The following is a 16786-nucleotide window of genomic DNA, read 5'->3' as shown; positions in this document are numbered from 1 at the left end:
GGGGCAACAACGGCTCAGGTGTTCAATCACAAAACACCCCAAGGGCTCTCACATACAGGGACTCAATATCGTTGTCTTGGGGACAATGGAGGAATTTGTAGAATACTCTGCAAGGAAGAAAGGGGCATTCCCAGCCACCTTTGAGTGTTCCCAAATATTATCCTCCCTCAGACAATTTCATATCCTTTCCCAAGAGAAGATTATGGTCTTGTTGCTAACATGTCCTCTTTTTCAGCTGAATAAATAAATGGCAGGAAATTTAGGAAAAGAACTAGACATCAAAGTCCCCATTGGTCTGTGCAGGAATCAACATCTGTGTCTCTCTAGAAAGACAGGTTGTGACTGACTAGTTTGGAGAAATCTACAAAACTGATAGCGATCCTGAAGGGACACTTGAACGGAATTTCTCTTTTTAAACCAATTGATGTACCTTGCCTCCAACGCTTTTCCATGTCTTTTACAAAACCCTTACAGAGATCTGGATCTTCCCCGGCTCATGACAAGGTGAGGCCATGATCTGCCAGCAGTCCTGGGAGCTGCTTCAGCTGACAGCTTAGAGCAGCCCATGGGCACTCCTCTGCAACCCTCCACAACAAGGTCATTTGGGGTGGAGGTTGTCCTCTACCCTTTCCATCCCTTAAGGCAAAGATTTTAAATTAACAAGTAAATCAGAAAACAGGCTTATTCTTGTCATAAAGAAATTCCATTTGCTACAATATTTTCTTAATATGTGCACAATTTTATAATAAAGGTACTGGGCTTCCATTCTCTACTGATAAGTTTCATTCAGTGGACAGAGCTAAGTCTTGAAGAGAAGAATTGACCAGAAGAAAGACTCTCCAAATATGATAAAACTGATGATAAGAGAAGGAGTTAACAATAATGCAACTTTTTTATTGCTAAAGTTCAATACTAAAGTCTCTAATCGTAGACTAACTAATCCTACATTTTTAACAAATAATCATCTCCTTATTACTAACTTGAAGAAACCTAAAAAGCTAATCATCTTTTAAAATAAAACAGCTGGAGCTCATAGATGATCCTTTGCTGAAGCAGAAGACTGGTGCCAGGACTCCAGGACTTGCTGCTTGCCAAATTCAGATACTCATTGCTGAATGTGGGACAGCTTTTTGTGGAGCTACTGCTCCTGTGGCACCTGCTCTTCATCTCGGAGTAGCTGGGGCTACCCTATGAAGGAGAAATCAAAAGAAAATCAGTGCATGCCAACATTTCTGCAGAGTTTAGAATTTCCTGACCTTTCCTACAAAATAGCCTTGAGGCACACTCAGCTAGTCCAGTCTGGCTTTATTCATGTAAAACAGAAAATATACACTGAGTTTATCTTTTGAGCTATTTTTCTCTGTGAGCACCACTCTTGAGGGAACATGGCAAACTGAGGCAGTTATAATGCAGACCAAAAAACAAACTCTAGACAAGTCAGAAACTACAACAACAAAAACCCAAAGCGCGTCAGCTCCTCAGGAGGGCAAAACTCATTAATGCTCAAAGCCACCGATGGGAGTCAAACCTTCTTCATTCCCTTCTCCCTCAAATCAACAGGTGTGAGGTTTATCAAGCTCATGATACAAATCCAAGATGAAGTGGCAATGAGAATAATAGATGCCACTTCCCAGCACTCTCACACCAATGCTTCTGCTCCTCTAGGCCTTAAGGTCTGGTTCTTATTGGATGAAAAAAACTCCCTCCACATCAGGCAGTTTTTCCTTCAATTCCTTCAAACCACCCTGAGATTAATATTTACAAGCAGTAAATTGCTAACAAGTTGAAATTCAGTAGCAGGACAGACAACAACTTGTGCCAAGGATGCATGCCAGGCCTGATACACCTCAGTAGTATGCAGGATAGTTTTGAAAAGAAAACCACAGATGCCTTTCCACATTTTGGGTGGTCCCGGAGCAATGTGAGCCGGGGCCCTGCCGCGCCTGCTCCAAAGGCCGCAGCTGCCCCAGAGCCCCAGAGCTGCAGGAGGCCTGGCTGCCCCTGCCAACACCACTGCCCTGACACAAGCTGTGAGCAATTTCCAGGGCTTTAGACCACACACACACTTCTCCCTCCCCTCCTGCAAATGCCATGAGGGGATGCAGCAGCACTGCTGCAGCTGAGCCTGTGCAGCTGCACTGCAGGAAGGGAGGGCCCGTCCGGGCCTCACCCACCTCGGTGTTCATCTCTGCACTTCCCCCCACCTGGCCCATCTCCTCCTTTACCTTTCTATCTCCCTAGTTCACATTTACTTGTAAACAACATCTGTAGTATTAACTCTGAAATATGGTCTTGGTTGCACCAAAATTCGGGCAGAGGCTTCTCTTAATAATCAAATTTTACTCCATCATTGTCCACTCTGGAGTTGGGAAAAGCAGCACATTAATACCTTCATTGAAATCCAAGGGACACTACTGCTTCAGCCTCCCCAGCTCTCTTCACATCTTTTTGGACATGCTAGTCCTCTACACAACTGCTGGCATTCTAGAACTCCAACATTTGTCTTTTTCTTGAACCTAAAGGGTGCAGGGGAAATGGAGCCCAGACTTGGAGACAGGGTGCTGGCTTTGACATCCCATTCTACAGGGATGGCTTTGACATCCCCATAGAATGGAATGTTAAAGCCAGCACCCAGGAAGAAGAGTGGCCACCAGCTGCTGCCTGGATGTAACTGGGCTACTGCTCAGTTCTCTGCTTCTTGCTCCTGACAGGACTGATAAAGCCAGAAGCCCAAGGCCGTATCTGCAACAACAACAAAATAATTCATTCTTCTACGATCACAATCAGGTTTTGCTCTCCATTCTAAAAAAGCAGCATCTGTGAATTGGCAAAGTTTTAAAATGCACTATTTTTAATTAAAAATAACTGTCAAACCTGGAAGACCTGCAGGTAAATATCTGCTCTTCTGCATTCCTACTTTCTCATCTTAGCACTTAGCAAGACCTTCTCCAAGTCTACTGCTAAAAGGCTTTGGGAAGTAGACGCTCCCTTCAGCAGCTCCAGCAAAGCTTCCCCAAAATGGGGATGCCAGGTAACTTTTGTCTAGGTCCCAATTACTGCTTGCACACACCAGGAAAAGACTCAGCTTTTGCTATCAAACACCCACATAATTTATTACAGAGGAACCTGGCTGTTTTGGAGTTTTATGCATTAAAAACAAGATTAATGCTTCACTATTACAACCCATGAGTACAGGATGTTGTGGTTGGTTGTGAATTCTCATCAGGATGAACACAGACACCAGTCACATGTCCAGAAACTCTTGTGCATTTAGGTACAGCTGTCTTAAATCCAGCAGGCTCACCCACTCCGCAGACTCAAAAGCTGTTGGCTAACAAGCCTTTAAACTTGTACAAGAGAGTTTCACAAGTGGTTACCAAGGAGCCCTTGCTGTTGCTCAGGGCCCTTCAGTCATCTCTCAGCTCCTCCCAAGGAGCTTCTCAAAGGTGCTGCCTCACGAGCCACAACACACGGCCACAAGCTCCCCACAGGCACAGCAAACCTCAGGGCCGGGGATGGAGTAGAACAGGACAGCCGTGCTGTGCCCAGGCAGAGGGAGGGAGGAGAGAAATTAAGGCAGAGGAGGGAGTGAGGGAATAGCACCATTCTGTAGGTGCTGTGTTTTGTCCAGCCATGTGGATAGTGCAGAGCTGGGGTCAACAATGAGAGTGACAGAGAGACAGAGGGAGAAGATAGCAAGAGGGTTCCATCTGCCCCAGCCTGGTGCAGCCTCTTATGCACAGGAGATTTCTCATGCAGTTCTGTCACACAAGCAGAGCCAGCCATTTGAGCCCTTCTCCAGGGAATGAGTTGAGGGTGGGGACTGAGCTCAAGTCTCCAGGCAGAGCAGAAAGTTGGATCAGGACAATGCTGCTCCACCCCTGCTGGATCCTCTCTTCTTATCATAACCTTGAGGTCACAGCAGTGTGTGGCAAAACATGCCTAGGCCTGATCCTGCACATTCCCATCACAGCTTCTACATCACCAGCAAGTCTGCTAAAATTTACTATACAATGCAGAATATTAAAAATGCACAAAATACCTGAGCAGGTCTTGCTGGAGCATCTGTCTCAGAAGGCCTTGGAGACGTTGCTTGGCTGCTGCTGGTGGGGTTCTGAGATGGAGCTGATTTTCTGTATGGATGGTCCAAGAGTTCATGTTACAAAGCCTAAATATCAACTGTCATAGTTCTTTCCTTGCAGGGAAAACAGACCTTCAGTGTCAGGACTCAAGGAAAAAACATGAAGCAGAGTTGAGGGAACTTTAGGCAGGACATCAGGAAAACATTCATGGCCCAGAGGGTGCTTGAGCACTGCAACAGGCTCCCCAGGCCAGTGGTCACTGCAGCAAGGGCTCAAGAACAGTTTGGACAACTCTCTTGGGCACAGGGTGTGATTCTCGTGGTGTCTGTGCAGGGCCAGGAGTTGGATTCCATGACCCTGATGGGCCTCTGCTGGTGCAGCATATTCTAAGAATCTAGGCTTCATTTCCCAGGGCTTTTTTTCTAAAAAGGCTCTTTTCCTTCCCTAAGAGACTGAACTTACCTAGAAAGTATTGACTTCAAACTCTTTCTTTCGATTTTACTGTAGCCAGGCCAATCACTCTGAAGGGTTTGAAACAGATGTTCCTTCAGACTAAAGGAATTCTCCTTTGCATTCACGTTGGCTACCTACAGGCAGACGTTTAGGAAAACAAATCTTCATTATACCTATATGCAAACTATAGAAATCTAAAGGAGCTACTTCAGCTGGGATGGCAGAACATGGCTCTCATTATGTTGTGAATGTCTGCAGCGTGAAAAAGCCCTGCCACTACCCTGGGCAAACACAGCAACAAACTTTGCAGGTTCAGGGAATGAGTTCTTAAAAGTCACTGTGGGATCAACTAAAACTGTATCGACGTTGAATTTGAGTCCTTTGCCTAGGCTCCAAAACTATTTTCTTAGCTAAAGAGGAAATAATCCAATTTAATATAATAATGCTTGCATAATTCAGCAACAGCACCATTCAGGTGCATGGGGAATATTTAAAAAGGAAAGAAGGAGCTACTGCATCTTTCCATGGGTGTGCCTCTGATGAAAGCCTATCAGAAAGAAATACCAGTGGAACTTACCTTGAAGGAGTATTGGGAAAGTCTCTAATTTGAACAGGTGAGGAAGTAGTAAAATTATGAACAGCAGAACAGCATGATGGAAGAATTGGTGGTACAAGCTCCATGATCTCACCTGCTGAAGGATCTTTCCAAGGGAATCCTTGTCCTTTGGCCTGACTCCATCTCTCTGCAGCCGAGCAAGTAACTCTGGCTCCTTGTAATCCCTCAGAGCAAGCAGATGAATCACCCTGTCCCTGTAGGGTCGGCCGTGAACAGCAGCGCAGACGCTCCAGTCGATGTCTGCAAGTCTCATAGGCACCATCCTCTTCTTCTCAGGCACAGGACCTGGATTGTTTTGTTGGGCTCCTCTGACCTCTGCTTCTTCTCCTAAAGTGAGGGAAAACCAGAAACAGAGAGTTCAAATTGCAGGTTTGCAGAAGGCAAGGTAGTTGATTCCAAAGGATGCACCAAGAATGTTGAACCTCCATTGGCTGGGCATTTACAAATATAAAAGAATCCAAATAGTAAAGCATTAAAAAGAAACAGTAAAATGCCTGGTAAAGGAGTGATACTGGATGGGAGGTTTTAATGAAAACTTCTTTTTATGCATGGTGCTTTTATATGATTTCCCCAGTTTGTAAGCTCAAGCGTTGGCTATGTCAAGAATGGCATGGACAGTGGGAATATGTGCACTCTCAGCAAGTTTGCCAGCACCAGAGGCATGGGATGCCATCCACAGGGACCAGGACAAGCTTGGGAATTGGGGCCCTGGGAACCTCATTGGTTTCAACTAGGCCAAGTGCAAAGTGCTGCATCTCTGGGGTTGGGACATGCCCTGGCACCGAGGCACGCCTGGGGATGAAGGTGGGGAGGACTTGGAGGTGCTGGTGGATGAGAGGCTGGATATGGGCATAAAAACATATAGATATCCAGTAAAAAAATGAAATGGAAGCATATCTGAAAGGAGTCCATCAGTTTAATACCCTTTGCACTTGGATTGTGTGACTCCTTTTCTGCCTGGGTCCTGAGCTCTCTGCTCTTCTCTTTGGCTTTGAGCATGGCAAGCATTTCATAAAAATCCAAAGGATGGGATTTTTTTACCCTCTCTCATTCTGTTTACTCACCTTTGGACTTGGGAGTCTTCCCCTGCACCCTGGCAGACACTGGGAATCCAGAATGTGTCAGAACCTTATTTTTCAGTTGTACTTCGGTGGAAGCGGAAATGGATCTGACACTTGGAGACATGTTCAAAATTGAACAGGATGTGGAAGGCAGGTCCAAGAAAGAAGGAGAGTGGCCACCAGCTGCTGGCTGGACATCACTGGGCTCTTGGTCAATCCTCTGCTTCTTGCCCATCACAGGACTGAGAAAGTCAGAATCCAGAGGCCGTTTCTGCAAAGATGATCCCGATTAGTTTTCCTCCCATTCTGAACAAACAGCATTTCTGAACTGGCGATGGTTGAAAACACACCTTTCTTACCTAAAACAGCCTTTCAAACAAGGAGTGCTGCAGCTAAATATGTTCTCTATTTCATCCCTACTTTCTCACCCCAGTATTCAGCAAGTCTTTCTCCTAGTCTGTAGCTCAAAGGCTTTGGGACAAAGACACTCCCTTCAGCACCTCTATCAAAGGCTTCCCCAAAATGGGGAGCTCAAGTTGGTTTTATCTTGCTCCCTGTTTCTCCTTAGACACACCAGGAAAACACTCAGCTCTTGCTGTCACACACCCACATGATTCCCTAAAGCAGCCCCAAGGAGCCACCGGTGTGGTGCCGATCACAGCGTGTCCAAAGCAGACATGATAACAACAGAGGGAAGGCCCAGTCTGGCTGCAGGTCTCATTCCTGCTGTTCTCCAGAGGAAACCCTGGATCACAGCCTCTTCACTACCGAGCAAACACTGCTCCTATCCGTGCACATCAGCAGCTCAGAACAGGAGTGCCAGACACAGCTCTGTGCCTGCCTGCTGACAGAAATCCTGTGGGCAAGGAGGCAGGACTTAAGAGGATGCTGGGCCCTGCAACATTTCCTACTGTGGCTGGGAAAAGAGTAGGGAAAAACAGAGCTGTGTCCTCCCTCCTCTATTTAAAGAGTATTTTTAATCTTTAGGAAAATAACCTTTTCATGCAATGTTTTCCAAGATTCTTTCAAAAAGACCACGCTCTGATTTTAAGCCTAACAAGTCCGAGCTATTCCATGATGATTCAGAGTTCCCTCCTCTCACATGGGATAGTCTGAATCAAAATGGGAGCCTAAATGCTGCTTAGGACAGAAAAACAAGTTTCCTACAAATGCCTTACTACTGGAATTTGTCCTTATTCTAGACTTCCCTTAGATTTCTCTTCAAACAGTAGCACTGGCATGACCGTGCATGTTTTAAGTACTATAACTGCCATATCATCAAGAACCCTGCACAGACACAGCCAGGTACCAGAAACATGTCCACATCTTGTCCTTAGCAGAGTTTCCTACGCACCATGAGAAACAAGTCATGTGTGCAAGCTTGTTGCAGGCTTTGACATTGCAACCATCTGGAAAACTATACAGGAATCCCATTGGAAGTACACGCCTCAGGTTCATACAATATAAAGAGAGCACTACTGCTTCATATCACAGCTTGGACACCAGGAGCAAGTGGGATAAAACATCATTCATAGTAGAGAATGTTTAAAAAATTCACAAAATACCTGAGCAGTTCTGGGTGGAGTATCTCCTTCAGAAGGTCCCAGAGATGGTGACTGGCTGGTGCTGGTGGAATTCTGAGATGGAGTTGGTTTTCTGTAAGGATGGTCCAACATTTCAGGTTACAAAGCAAAACTATCAACAGTTATCGTTCTTTTCTCACAGGGAAAACAGACCTTCATTTCCCAGAGGGTTTTTTGAAATGGTTGTTGTCCTGACTGAACTTACTGAGAAAGGGTCACCTCCAATGTCTGTCTATCTCTTTCAGTGTAGCCAGGCCAATCTTCCTGGATGTCTTTAAAGAAATGTTCCTTCAGGCTGAAAGAATTCTCATTTGCATCCAGGTTGGCTACCTAAGGACAGACATTTAAAACATAAATGTTCATTTCACCTAAAGGCAGACTATAGATGTCAAACTGATACTGCAAAGCTAAAGCAAAGGTGAAAAGAAATCATGCACCAGTTTTCCTGGACTTTTGTTCAATGTGAAGAACAATGCAGCTGACATGTAAGAGGTAACAATATTAAAGAGGTGTGGTCCATTTGGGCTCTAGAAATTGGGAGGTAAATAAATGCCAAAGTGCTGCAAGCATGGAGGAAATGGATGCTATGAAAACCTCTCCCTGCAGCAGGGATCCAGGTTTTTTGGTCTTTAACACAGCTTTGAGAGTCAAAGTCCCCTATGCCACAGCTCTCAATCTTCACCATTTGAAATACAAGGAGAGGCCAGGCTTTTCCTTTCTGTTTCCTTATCTTTTGAGTAAGACCTGAAGAACATCATCTCCATGGGCAAATCCATATTTTTCCACCCTCAGGAACACATTGGCTACCCTCTTGTTTCACCCAGCTGCATTGCCATGGCAGAGCACAGCCTGGGCCTCTAACGGGGCATGCTTTCACCATCCCATGAAGCTCCACAGGATGCTGGCATTTGTCTCTGCAAACAGAACTGCTTTTCTTTCTCAAGTGCTTGCTCAGAGGAAACTACAGGTTCCTATGGAACACTTGTGGGAGATAACCTACCTAGAGCTACACTTCAACAGCTAAAAAGTAACCAAGATACCCAGAATCAGGAATTTACTTCTTAAAAGCACAACTAAGTCTGTGTTGGAAGAGAAGGAAGGCTGTGAGTGTAAGAGCTCAGCAAATTCACCCTACTGGTTTTTCATCTATACCCAAAAACAATGCCACCTGCTGCGAAGTTAAGAAAAATGTGAATAATAGTTTTCAGGATGAAGTGCTGTTCACACAGCCCTTTCAGAATGCAAACCAGTACCTTGAGGCAGTTCACACTGCAAACATGAAACTACTCCTTCAAAATCTCCTTAAACATTGACAAGAAGAAAAGGGAAAGGAGATTTTTCCACCTCTTACCTTCTAAGGAGCTGAGCTTTGAAATCCTATAATCCCTTCTTTCATAGCTAAAAAGGAAATATTGCTGCATGATATGCTATTTAATGATAGCATAATTCAGTAACAGCCTACATGGACGGGGAATATGGAAAAGGAAGGAAACAGCCACTGAATCCTTCCATAAATGTGAATTGTAGGAATGATAAAGAAATACCAGTGGAACTAAACAAACACCTGGAAAAGTTACTGAATAATAATAGGTGCCAAGGAATTTGAAGACTTGATACACAGGACAACAAAGAACCCCTGTGCTCAAAGTTGGGAACCATCTCTATCATGGAGGATTTTCCTGGAACACCCTCCCCTGGAAAGCAATCCCCACAGATCCCAGCAGCAGTCAAGTACCATCGAGTGGCCACCAAATCCCTTCAAGTGAAATACTGCCCTAGGCAGCTACCAAAATTCTCTCCTCTGAAACTTGTCCCAGGATTTTAAGGACCTCAACTAAGTGTTTCATCCAGTTGAGACTTTCACCCTCTGAAGTTCCTCCATGAAGCAGTTAAAGAGTCCAAGGAAAAGAGAGAGGATTACAAAAAGGCACGAGAAGCAAGCATGTTACAAAGAATTTATCATTGCCAGCCATTCTAGAAAAACAACAATGCCTCCCAAGTTTGGAAGGTTTCTTTCTTTCCTCACATGGGCTTGCCATTGGGGGGAACTGGGTAAAGCTGATGGAAAAATCTAAACCAGGAGCATTTCCCAAGCCTCTCATTAGTTTCTAATTGAAACCCTGAAGTAAGACAGCTGAGAGTTAGCATTGCTGGCAGCGACTCCAGGATCTCACCTCCTGAAGGATCTTTCCAAGAGATTCCTTGTCCTTTTGCACAACTCCCTCTCTTTCTAAGTGGGAAAGTAGCTCTGGCTTCTTGTAATTCTTGAGAGCCAGTAAATGAATCACCCTGTCTCTGATGGGTCATTGGGAAACAGTCCTGGAAAGTCTCTGGAAGAATTTGGCAGGGTTCGTGGGCATCGTTCTCTTCCTCTCAGGCACAAGATCTGGAGAGCTGCATGGGGCTCTCCTGAGCTCTGGTATTTTCACTTCAGTAAAGGAAAAACAGAAAAAGAGTTGTCAAATGGGGGGTTGGGAGAAGGCAAGGAAGTTGATTCAAAAGGATGTACCGAGACTGCTGAAATTCCGTTTGTTCAGCATTGATAGATCAGTAAGAATCCAAACAGTAAAGCATTGGGAAGAAACAATCCTTAAAAATACCTGGTAAACGAATGATATTGGAGGGATGGTATTAATGAAAAATTACTTTTATGCATGGTGCTTTTGTATGATTTTCCCAGTTTGTAAGCTCAAGCAGTGAGCTATGTCAGGAATGGCATGGACAGTTGGATTAAATGCAAGCTTGGCAAGTTTGCCAACACCAGAGGCATGGGATGCCATCCAGAAGGACCAGGACAAGCTTGGGAAGTGGGGCCCTGGGAACCTCCTGCGATTCAACAAAGCCAAGTGCAAAGTGCTGCATCTTTGGGGTTGGGACATGCCCTGGCACTGAGACACGCTTGGGGATGAAGGTGGGGAGGACTTGCAGGTGCTGGTGGATGAGAGGCCAGGCATGAGCTGGCACCGTGTGCCGGCAGCCCAGAAAGGCAACCGTGTGCTGGGCTGCACCAGGGGGAGCGTGGCCAGCAGGTCGAGGGAGGGGATATGACACACCAGGCACTGCTTTGAAACCAGGAACTCGTGCTTGGTGTCTGATGGAGACTCTCTGAGTCCTGGTGAGACATCCGGGAGCTTTGTCTCTCCCATCACACACACACAGACTGACCTTTCTTTACACGCTCCTTCAATCTTTCAATGTAGGTCAAACTTTTAATGCCTTTCTCCACTTCCTGTTCTTTGGACCATGCCTCTCTGATATGTGCCTGCAAACCTAATGACACAAACATCACACACTTCAATTACTTAGAACAAGGTAAACATGCCAGTTATTGAGTGGGGGCACTGCTGGTGTTTTGAGAAGCTCAATCCGATGTAGGTACAGAGACTTCCCACAGCATTCAAGCAAAAGACCTCCCAAAATGATACCCCTGAATGACTTCTAATGAAAATTACCTGAAACCATAACCAAGCATCAGGATGAAAAGTAGGTAAGAGTTCTTCACCACAGGGTAGTCAGGCATTGGGACAGGCTCCCTTAGTGGGCTCAGGGCACCAAGTCCAGCAGAGCTCATGAAGCATTTGGACAAGGTCCACAGGCACCTGGTGGGATTCTGGGGACAGAGCTGCACTTGCATGTCCTTGTGGATCCCTTCCAAGTCACATATTCTCTGATTCGGTGACACAGACCAGTCCCAAACTGATACTGCATGGAGCATGTTACAAAAGGCAACCTGTACCCTACCAGCAACCAGAGCTGTCTCACCTGAGATTCTCTGTGCCAGCCCAAAGCAGAAGTGGCCCCAAGTTCCACAATCGTCTCACTACTGCCAGTCCTCAGACCCCAGTTACTGAATGTTAAATATTCCCTTAGGATTTATGTAGACCACCACCAAGAATCACACAAATCTTCATTCACATGTGAAACAGAATGTCCTGAATGAGGAATTCAGAAGTTTAGCGTTGTCTCTCCAAAAAGCCACCAAGGGTGCTGCCTTAAAATGCTCTGCACTAGGCTAAGGCAGAGCAAGAGCTGCATGTGCAGGGGCAGAGATGTCCCTGCAGGCAGGTGACTGCAGCCACAGCCAGGTGAGAGCCTGTTTTTCTCAGGGCAGCTGGCTGTACCTGGCTCAGCTCACTGCTGCAGGCAGCACCACGGAGTGCCTGCAAGGGGAATGTGCACCTGGTGTCTGAGCCAGGCTCCTTGGGGAAACAGCACTCAGAACAGGTTAACAACAAATGGCAGCCCCTAAGCACATTGTGCTTTGTGGGAAGTGATGGAATCCACTGGGAAGATGACACCAATGCCTTCCTTCCAATTTCCTTGAAAAGAACCCAACACAGTAATATGATAACAGTGACTTATTAATGACCAAGACCAAAAAAATTAAATAAAGCATGGTTCTCCACAATGACTTTATGGAAATTCTCCATGCGACTTCCTCTCAGTCATTTTTTCTTTCAATTTGCAATTAATTCTTATGGATAGGCACAATGCCTAGGTACTCCAAAATCTAATTGTAAATCAAAAACATTAGCTACCAAAACTGTGAATTTAAGTGCATAAGGTGGTCCAAATCTTGACCTCCATGCTCCAAATTCCAGCCCATCAAGGAGTATGGGAACAAGGAAGGACTGGCAGGCTTTCTCAGGGGAAAACAAACCAGTGCCTGAATGAACTGACAAGAGACTGCAAGGCTGACCTGAGGCCAAACCACCTCCAGCTGAGAGCTCTGAACACAAGAGATTCCCTCTCCCAAAAATATGCTGCAAAAATGAATTGCCAAGGTGAAAATCTTACAGACATTGAGCAAAATATGAAAGGCAACCATACCTCCAAGTGGGTTATACAATTTGACATCCTGCACACTTCCATTGTGCGACACCTCGCTGGCATTTGGCTAAAAGGAAGAAGAAATTTTCTGTAAAATCTTCAGCCTACTCTCCATCACTGCTGATTAACTAAGCCCTTCATTTTAAACAAGAGCTGCACTTGCAAAGGTTTGCTGTTCCATCACTCAAAAGGGCTGCTTTGACACAGTTCTCCCTCTGAAAGCAACCAGCTACAAAAGTGCCCTGAGAGAGCGACCCTCACTTAGCCTCTAATGCAGCCAAGCCTTCAAGTAGCAGGTCATCCTTTCCCTATAAATTGCTGGAATTTATAGGCACAGGCTTCCCCTGAAATCAAGTGCCTGAGTACAGTTGAACTGGTCAGTGCTCAGCTAACAATCCAGGTGAGAGTGGTTCACAAAAAGATTAAGAATTCAGAGCAGGACCCAACACTGGGATTTATCTGGCACTATGGAAGTACATCGTAGAGTCAGCTCCAAGAAGAATTTCATCTGCATGAGGTGAATTTCGACTCTCAAGAGGCATGAAAACCCTTTCTCTTTTCCTCAGCTCTAGATGCAATTCTTCATAGATGTGAAGAGGAAAGAGTTTCTCCTCGGTAAGTCAGATATACCAAATTTGGGTTACTTGGCTGATCTCATAATTTAGTACAGAAAGTGTCACATTCCAGTAGAACTTAAAAATCTCTAAAATGTTTTTCAGCCTAAGTACATTTTTTAACAAAAACAACTACTGCCATCCAACTGCTTCATTCTGAAGGCACAATTGGCTGAGATAAAATCTAAAAAGGTATGATAAATGGACTGGAAAATGTGGACTAATTAGCATGAGAAAGGAGACATCAATCCCAAATAGAGGATAGCATATTACTTAGTGGAATTGTACTTTAGAACCAATTAAGGTTAATTTCTATGTTTGCTAAAACTGTATCAAAGAGTGGAAAAGCTTTGAAAATGATGTGCATGTGGCTGGAGTTCTCCACTAGGCATCACAGCTGGGAATATACTAATACATCCTCCTAATACTAGAAAATACTGTCAGAGAGTTTCCTTTACCCTGACATGTTCGGTGAGTGCAGTACAACGTGGAACAATGAGAAATCCATGCATTTTGGCCAAGAGCCATGCCCAGGCATGAATTTCCCAAGTGTCCCAGCATGGAGAACATGTGACTTTCACTGGCACCTCCTCAGTGTCATCACTGAGTGCCACATCCACCAGAGAACCTCCCACATCCACTGGCACCTCCTGTGTGTCATCCCTGTGAGTGGTTCCCACCCGGGCAGCTGCCTCCAAGGGGCCCTGGAGCAGCCGTGGGGCCCCAGCCCTGCCCAACAGGTCCCGCGGGCTCAGCAGCACCTGACACCAACACCATGGCCAAGCCCCCACCCGCTGCCAGCCCGCAGAGCCCCACAGCTGCCCCTCACCTCTTGGTCCTGGGGCCTCTGGGTCACCCTGACGGGCACGGCAGTGCTGCTGGGGGCCCTGCGGGACGCAGCGCGCGCTGGGGCCCTGCGGAACACGCTGGATCCTGCCCAGGCCCGCAGCTCCACCATCCCGCTCTGCCTCGGCTGCTCCCGCTGCCACAGACACTGATCCTGCTGCAAAGGCTGCAAAATGCAAAATCCTTCTTAGCAAAATGTGTTCCTGGATGTTTGGCCTTGGTGGCTTTCAAGGCTCATCAAGAAGAAGGGAGATCACCCCCATGAAACAAGAAGCAGCCACCAAGCTCAAAGGGATGGCCCGGCCTTTGAAAGGCAGGTTACTTGTTGGCTCAATTGCCTTGGTGAGGTGCAGGGCTTGACAGCCTTCAGTGACCTCGACACAGGGGAGGTTAGCAAGGCTTGGGAAGAACGATGCACCTCTGATGGTGGACACAAAGAATGCAGGATTTATGGGCACAAGGACATTTGGCAGAACCCCCGAGAAAAGGAACAAACTGATGAAGCCAACACAGCAACTGTGCTGCATCAGCTGTGACAGGGTAAAAGGCCATTCCAGCAGGAGCAGACCATGGCCACCCACTCCAGAAACCTCACTGTGAATAAGGGGGAGACTGAGCATGCAGACTATTGACCATGAGAAGTGAGAGGAAATTACCCAACAGCAGACATAATACTAATTATGAAAAGAACTAGGAGACTTGCAGTCAATGAACACTAATTCCTTTCTTTGCTCAATTGTATAAATACTAAGACACTCTGGTTCTTGTGGTGCTGGCTTTGTGAATTTGCCCCTGAGCCCCCCCTTTCTGCCCAGAGCTGTAAATAATTACCTCCACTCAGTGTGTGGATCGGCCTCTTGAACAACGAGTGCTGGAACCACCAAAGCTGGAACAACACTCGCTGTCGCTCTGACACCTCCGCTCTGGCTGCAGCCGCCGAAGGGTCTGAGCGGTCCTGCCGTGTGCCGGTGACAATGGCCACGTGTCCTTGGAAACGGGGAGTTCCATGTTCCAGGCTGGGCGGGATGTCACTGAGGAGCGGGACGTGTCACAGTCGGGGCAGAGGGAATTCACAATGGGCACAGGTGGGGAATGCCCTGCCTGGCCCATGACTGACTCAGCTCATTTCCAAGTGCAGAAAGGGGCACTCCACCAACCCCAGGTGCTGCAGCTGTGCAAACCAGGCCTAGTGAAGGGTTTCTGCTCTAACGTGCTGCACTTGGCTCTCTCGGAGGCGAAGGAGCAGCTTAACACCTCTCACCAGGGCAGCAAGGTGCAGCCCTCCCAGCACTGGGCACTCCTGTCCTGGGCCCTTCAGTCTGTGAGGCTTCCAGCACGTACATGGTCACTCAAACATCATCTCTTTGACAAAATCCCCCGACCTTTCCTCATCCCAGTCCCCTAAAAGGAAACAAGCCAGCAGCATGCCCAGGCCCCCACAGCCTCTGCAGGAGGAGCTGACATGGAAAGGCCAGTGCTGGCCCCGAGCAAAATTCTAGGCTGACATTTGTGCTGACTGCAAGTGGCCATTGAAGTTATTGACACATGTAGAAAAACATTTTATATTCAATTTATGATGGTTTTATTGTCATTTCCCCCATACCCAAGATTAGTCCAGATTTCAGTCAGCTGGCACCAAAAATAAGTGCTAGCCATAAGTTGTCCAGGCATTACAGGGAGAAATAATAAAGCATGTAGGTTAAAATGTGTTGAATATTACCATCCAAAGTTCATTTTCAATGATATCTTGTGTTAGTTTTGAAGTCCATGTCTATATCTACCCATGTCTCATCTCCTGGCTGCCACACTCACAAGGACAGTGTAGTCTGGGGACACAAAGGGAGGAATCAATTTGTCAAACACCAGAGCCCAGATCTGTAAAAGAACTGCGTGCCTTTTTGGGAATGACTGGTTTGTGTTGATTATGGAGCCCCAGTTAGGGACTGTTGGAAAAGTCTTTGTATGAACCATGAAAGGAATCCATGGAGGTTGTTACACTGGACTCGAATGTCCAACAGCCTTTCCATACCTTTTAAAGGTTATTGATGACAACCCCTGCTCTGGAGTTACCAGATTTGATGGAACCCTTTGCACTGTTCATCCATGAGTGCCTTTGCCCTGCACAGTAGCCCCATATTTAGCTCAAAGAATGGGAACGAAGGAAGAAACCCTGTGGTATTTTGGGCGTATTTCTCAAAAAATAACTAAAAAATGTACTCAAGGCATGGTCAGTGCACCTCAGAGCAGGAACCACCATGGTCCTGATTGATAGAATATACTTGAAAATAAATGGGAAAGAAAAGTGATAGTTTATGTGCCCAACATGGTTATGTCTGGTTCAGCACAAAAAGGAGGTCACTGGTTATCCCTGAACAGAAACTGAAAGTAACAGGTGGTACTCCTGGAACAAAAGACGTGGTGCTAAAGACAGCTACTGCCTTGAGCCCTGAGTAAAGGTTACAAATTGCTGGATTTGTTACAAGAATGCTGGTTGATTTGATATCCAGCAATCTGGCATATCATCAGTCAGAAAAAGGAGTGTAAGAATGGGAGAAGACTAGAAGTCCCCACTCTAGGTGGGACTGGCTTTCCTCATGGCTACCAGACCTTTAAAGGCTTACAGAAGTAATTATAACCCGTGCTGGAATTGTTGCTGTTTGCATTTTTTTCTGTGTGATAATTCATTGTATTTCAGCTTTCA

At 46.1% G+C, this 16786-nt stretch overlaps 1 protein-coding gene across 7 annotated transcripts; it reads right to left on the bottom strand.

The window, feature by feature from the left end:
* Positions 1 to 611: 611 nt before the first annotated feature.
* Positions 612 to 14103, bottom strand: LOC135304000 (RNA polymerase II elongation factor ELL2-like). 7 transcript variants are annotated; one of them, XM_064426309.1, is made up of 10 exons: positions 14069 to 14103; positions 12626 to 12692; positions 10961 to 11065; positions 9970 to 10223; positions 7778 to 8125; positions 6216 to 6483; positions 5225 to 5478; positions 4545 to 4669; positions 4043 to 4133; positions 612 to 1188 (listed from the first exon to the last, which is right to left on the bottom strand). In XM_064426309.1, exons 5-10 carry the CDS (start codon positions 7886 to 7888, stop codon positions 1003 to 1005), a joined length of 1035 nt encoding a protein of 344 aa, XP_064282379.1. In that variant the 5' UTR covers positions 7889 to 8125; positions 9970 to 10223; positions 10961 to 11065; positions 12626 to 12692; positions 14069 to 14103; the 3' UTR covers positions 612 to 1002. The 7 variants fall into 7 exon arrangements, with proteins under 7 accessions (XP_064282379.1, XP_064282382.1, XP_064282383.1 ...); XM_064426312.1 differs by lacking the exon at positions 14069 to 14103 and adding an exon at positions 2390 to 2742 and having other exon boundaries at positions 12626 to 12897; XM_064426313.1 differs by lacking the exon at positions 14069 to 14103 and having other exon boundaries at positions 7778 to 7868; positions 8001 to 8125; positions 12626 to 12895.
* Positions 14104 to 16786: the final 2683 nt, after the last annotated feature.

Source organism: Passer domesticus, chromosome 6 (genome assembly GCF_036417665.1).
Source record: "Passer domesticus isolate bPasDom1 chromosome 6, bPasDom1.hap1, whole genome shotgun sequence".
In the NCBI taxonomy this organism is placed as follows: Eukaryota; Metazoa; Chordata; class Aves; order Passeriformes; family Passeridae; genus Passer; species Passer domesticus.
This window is presented reverse-complemented; position numbering and strand designations above follow the sequence as displayed.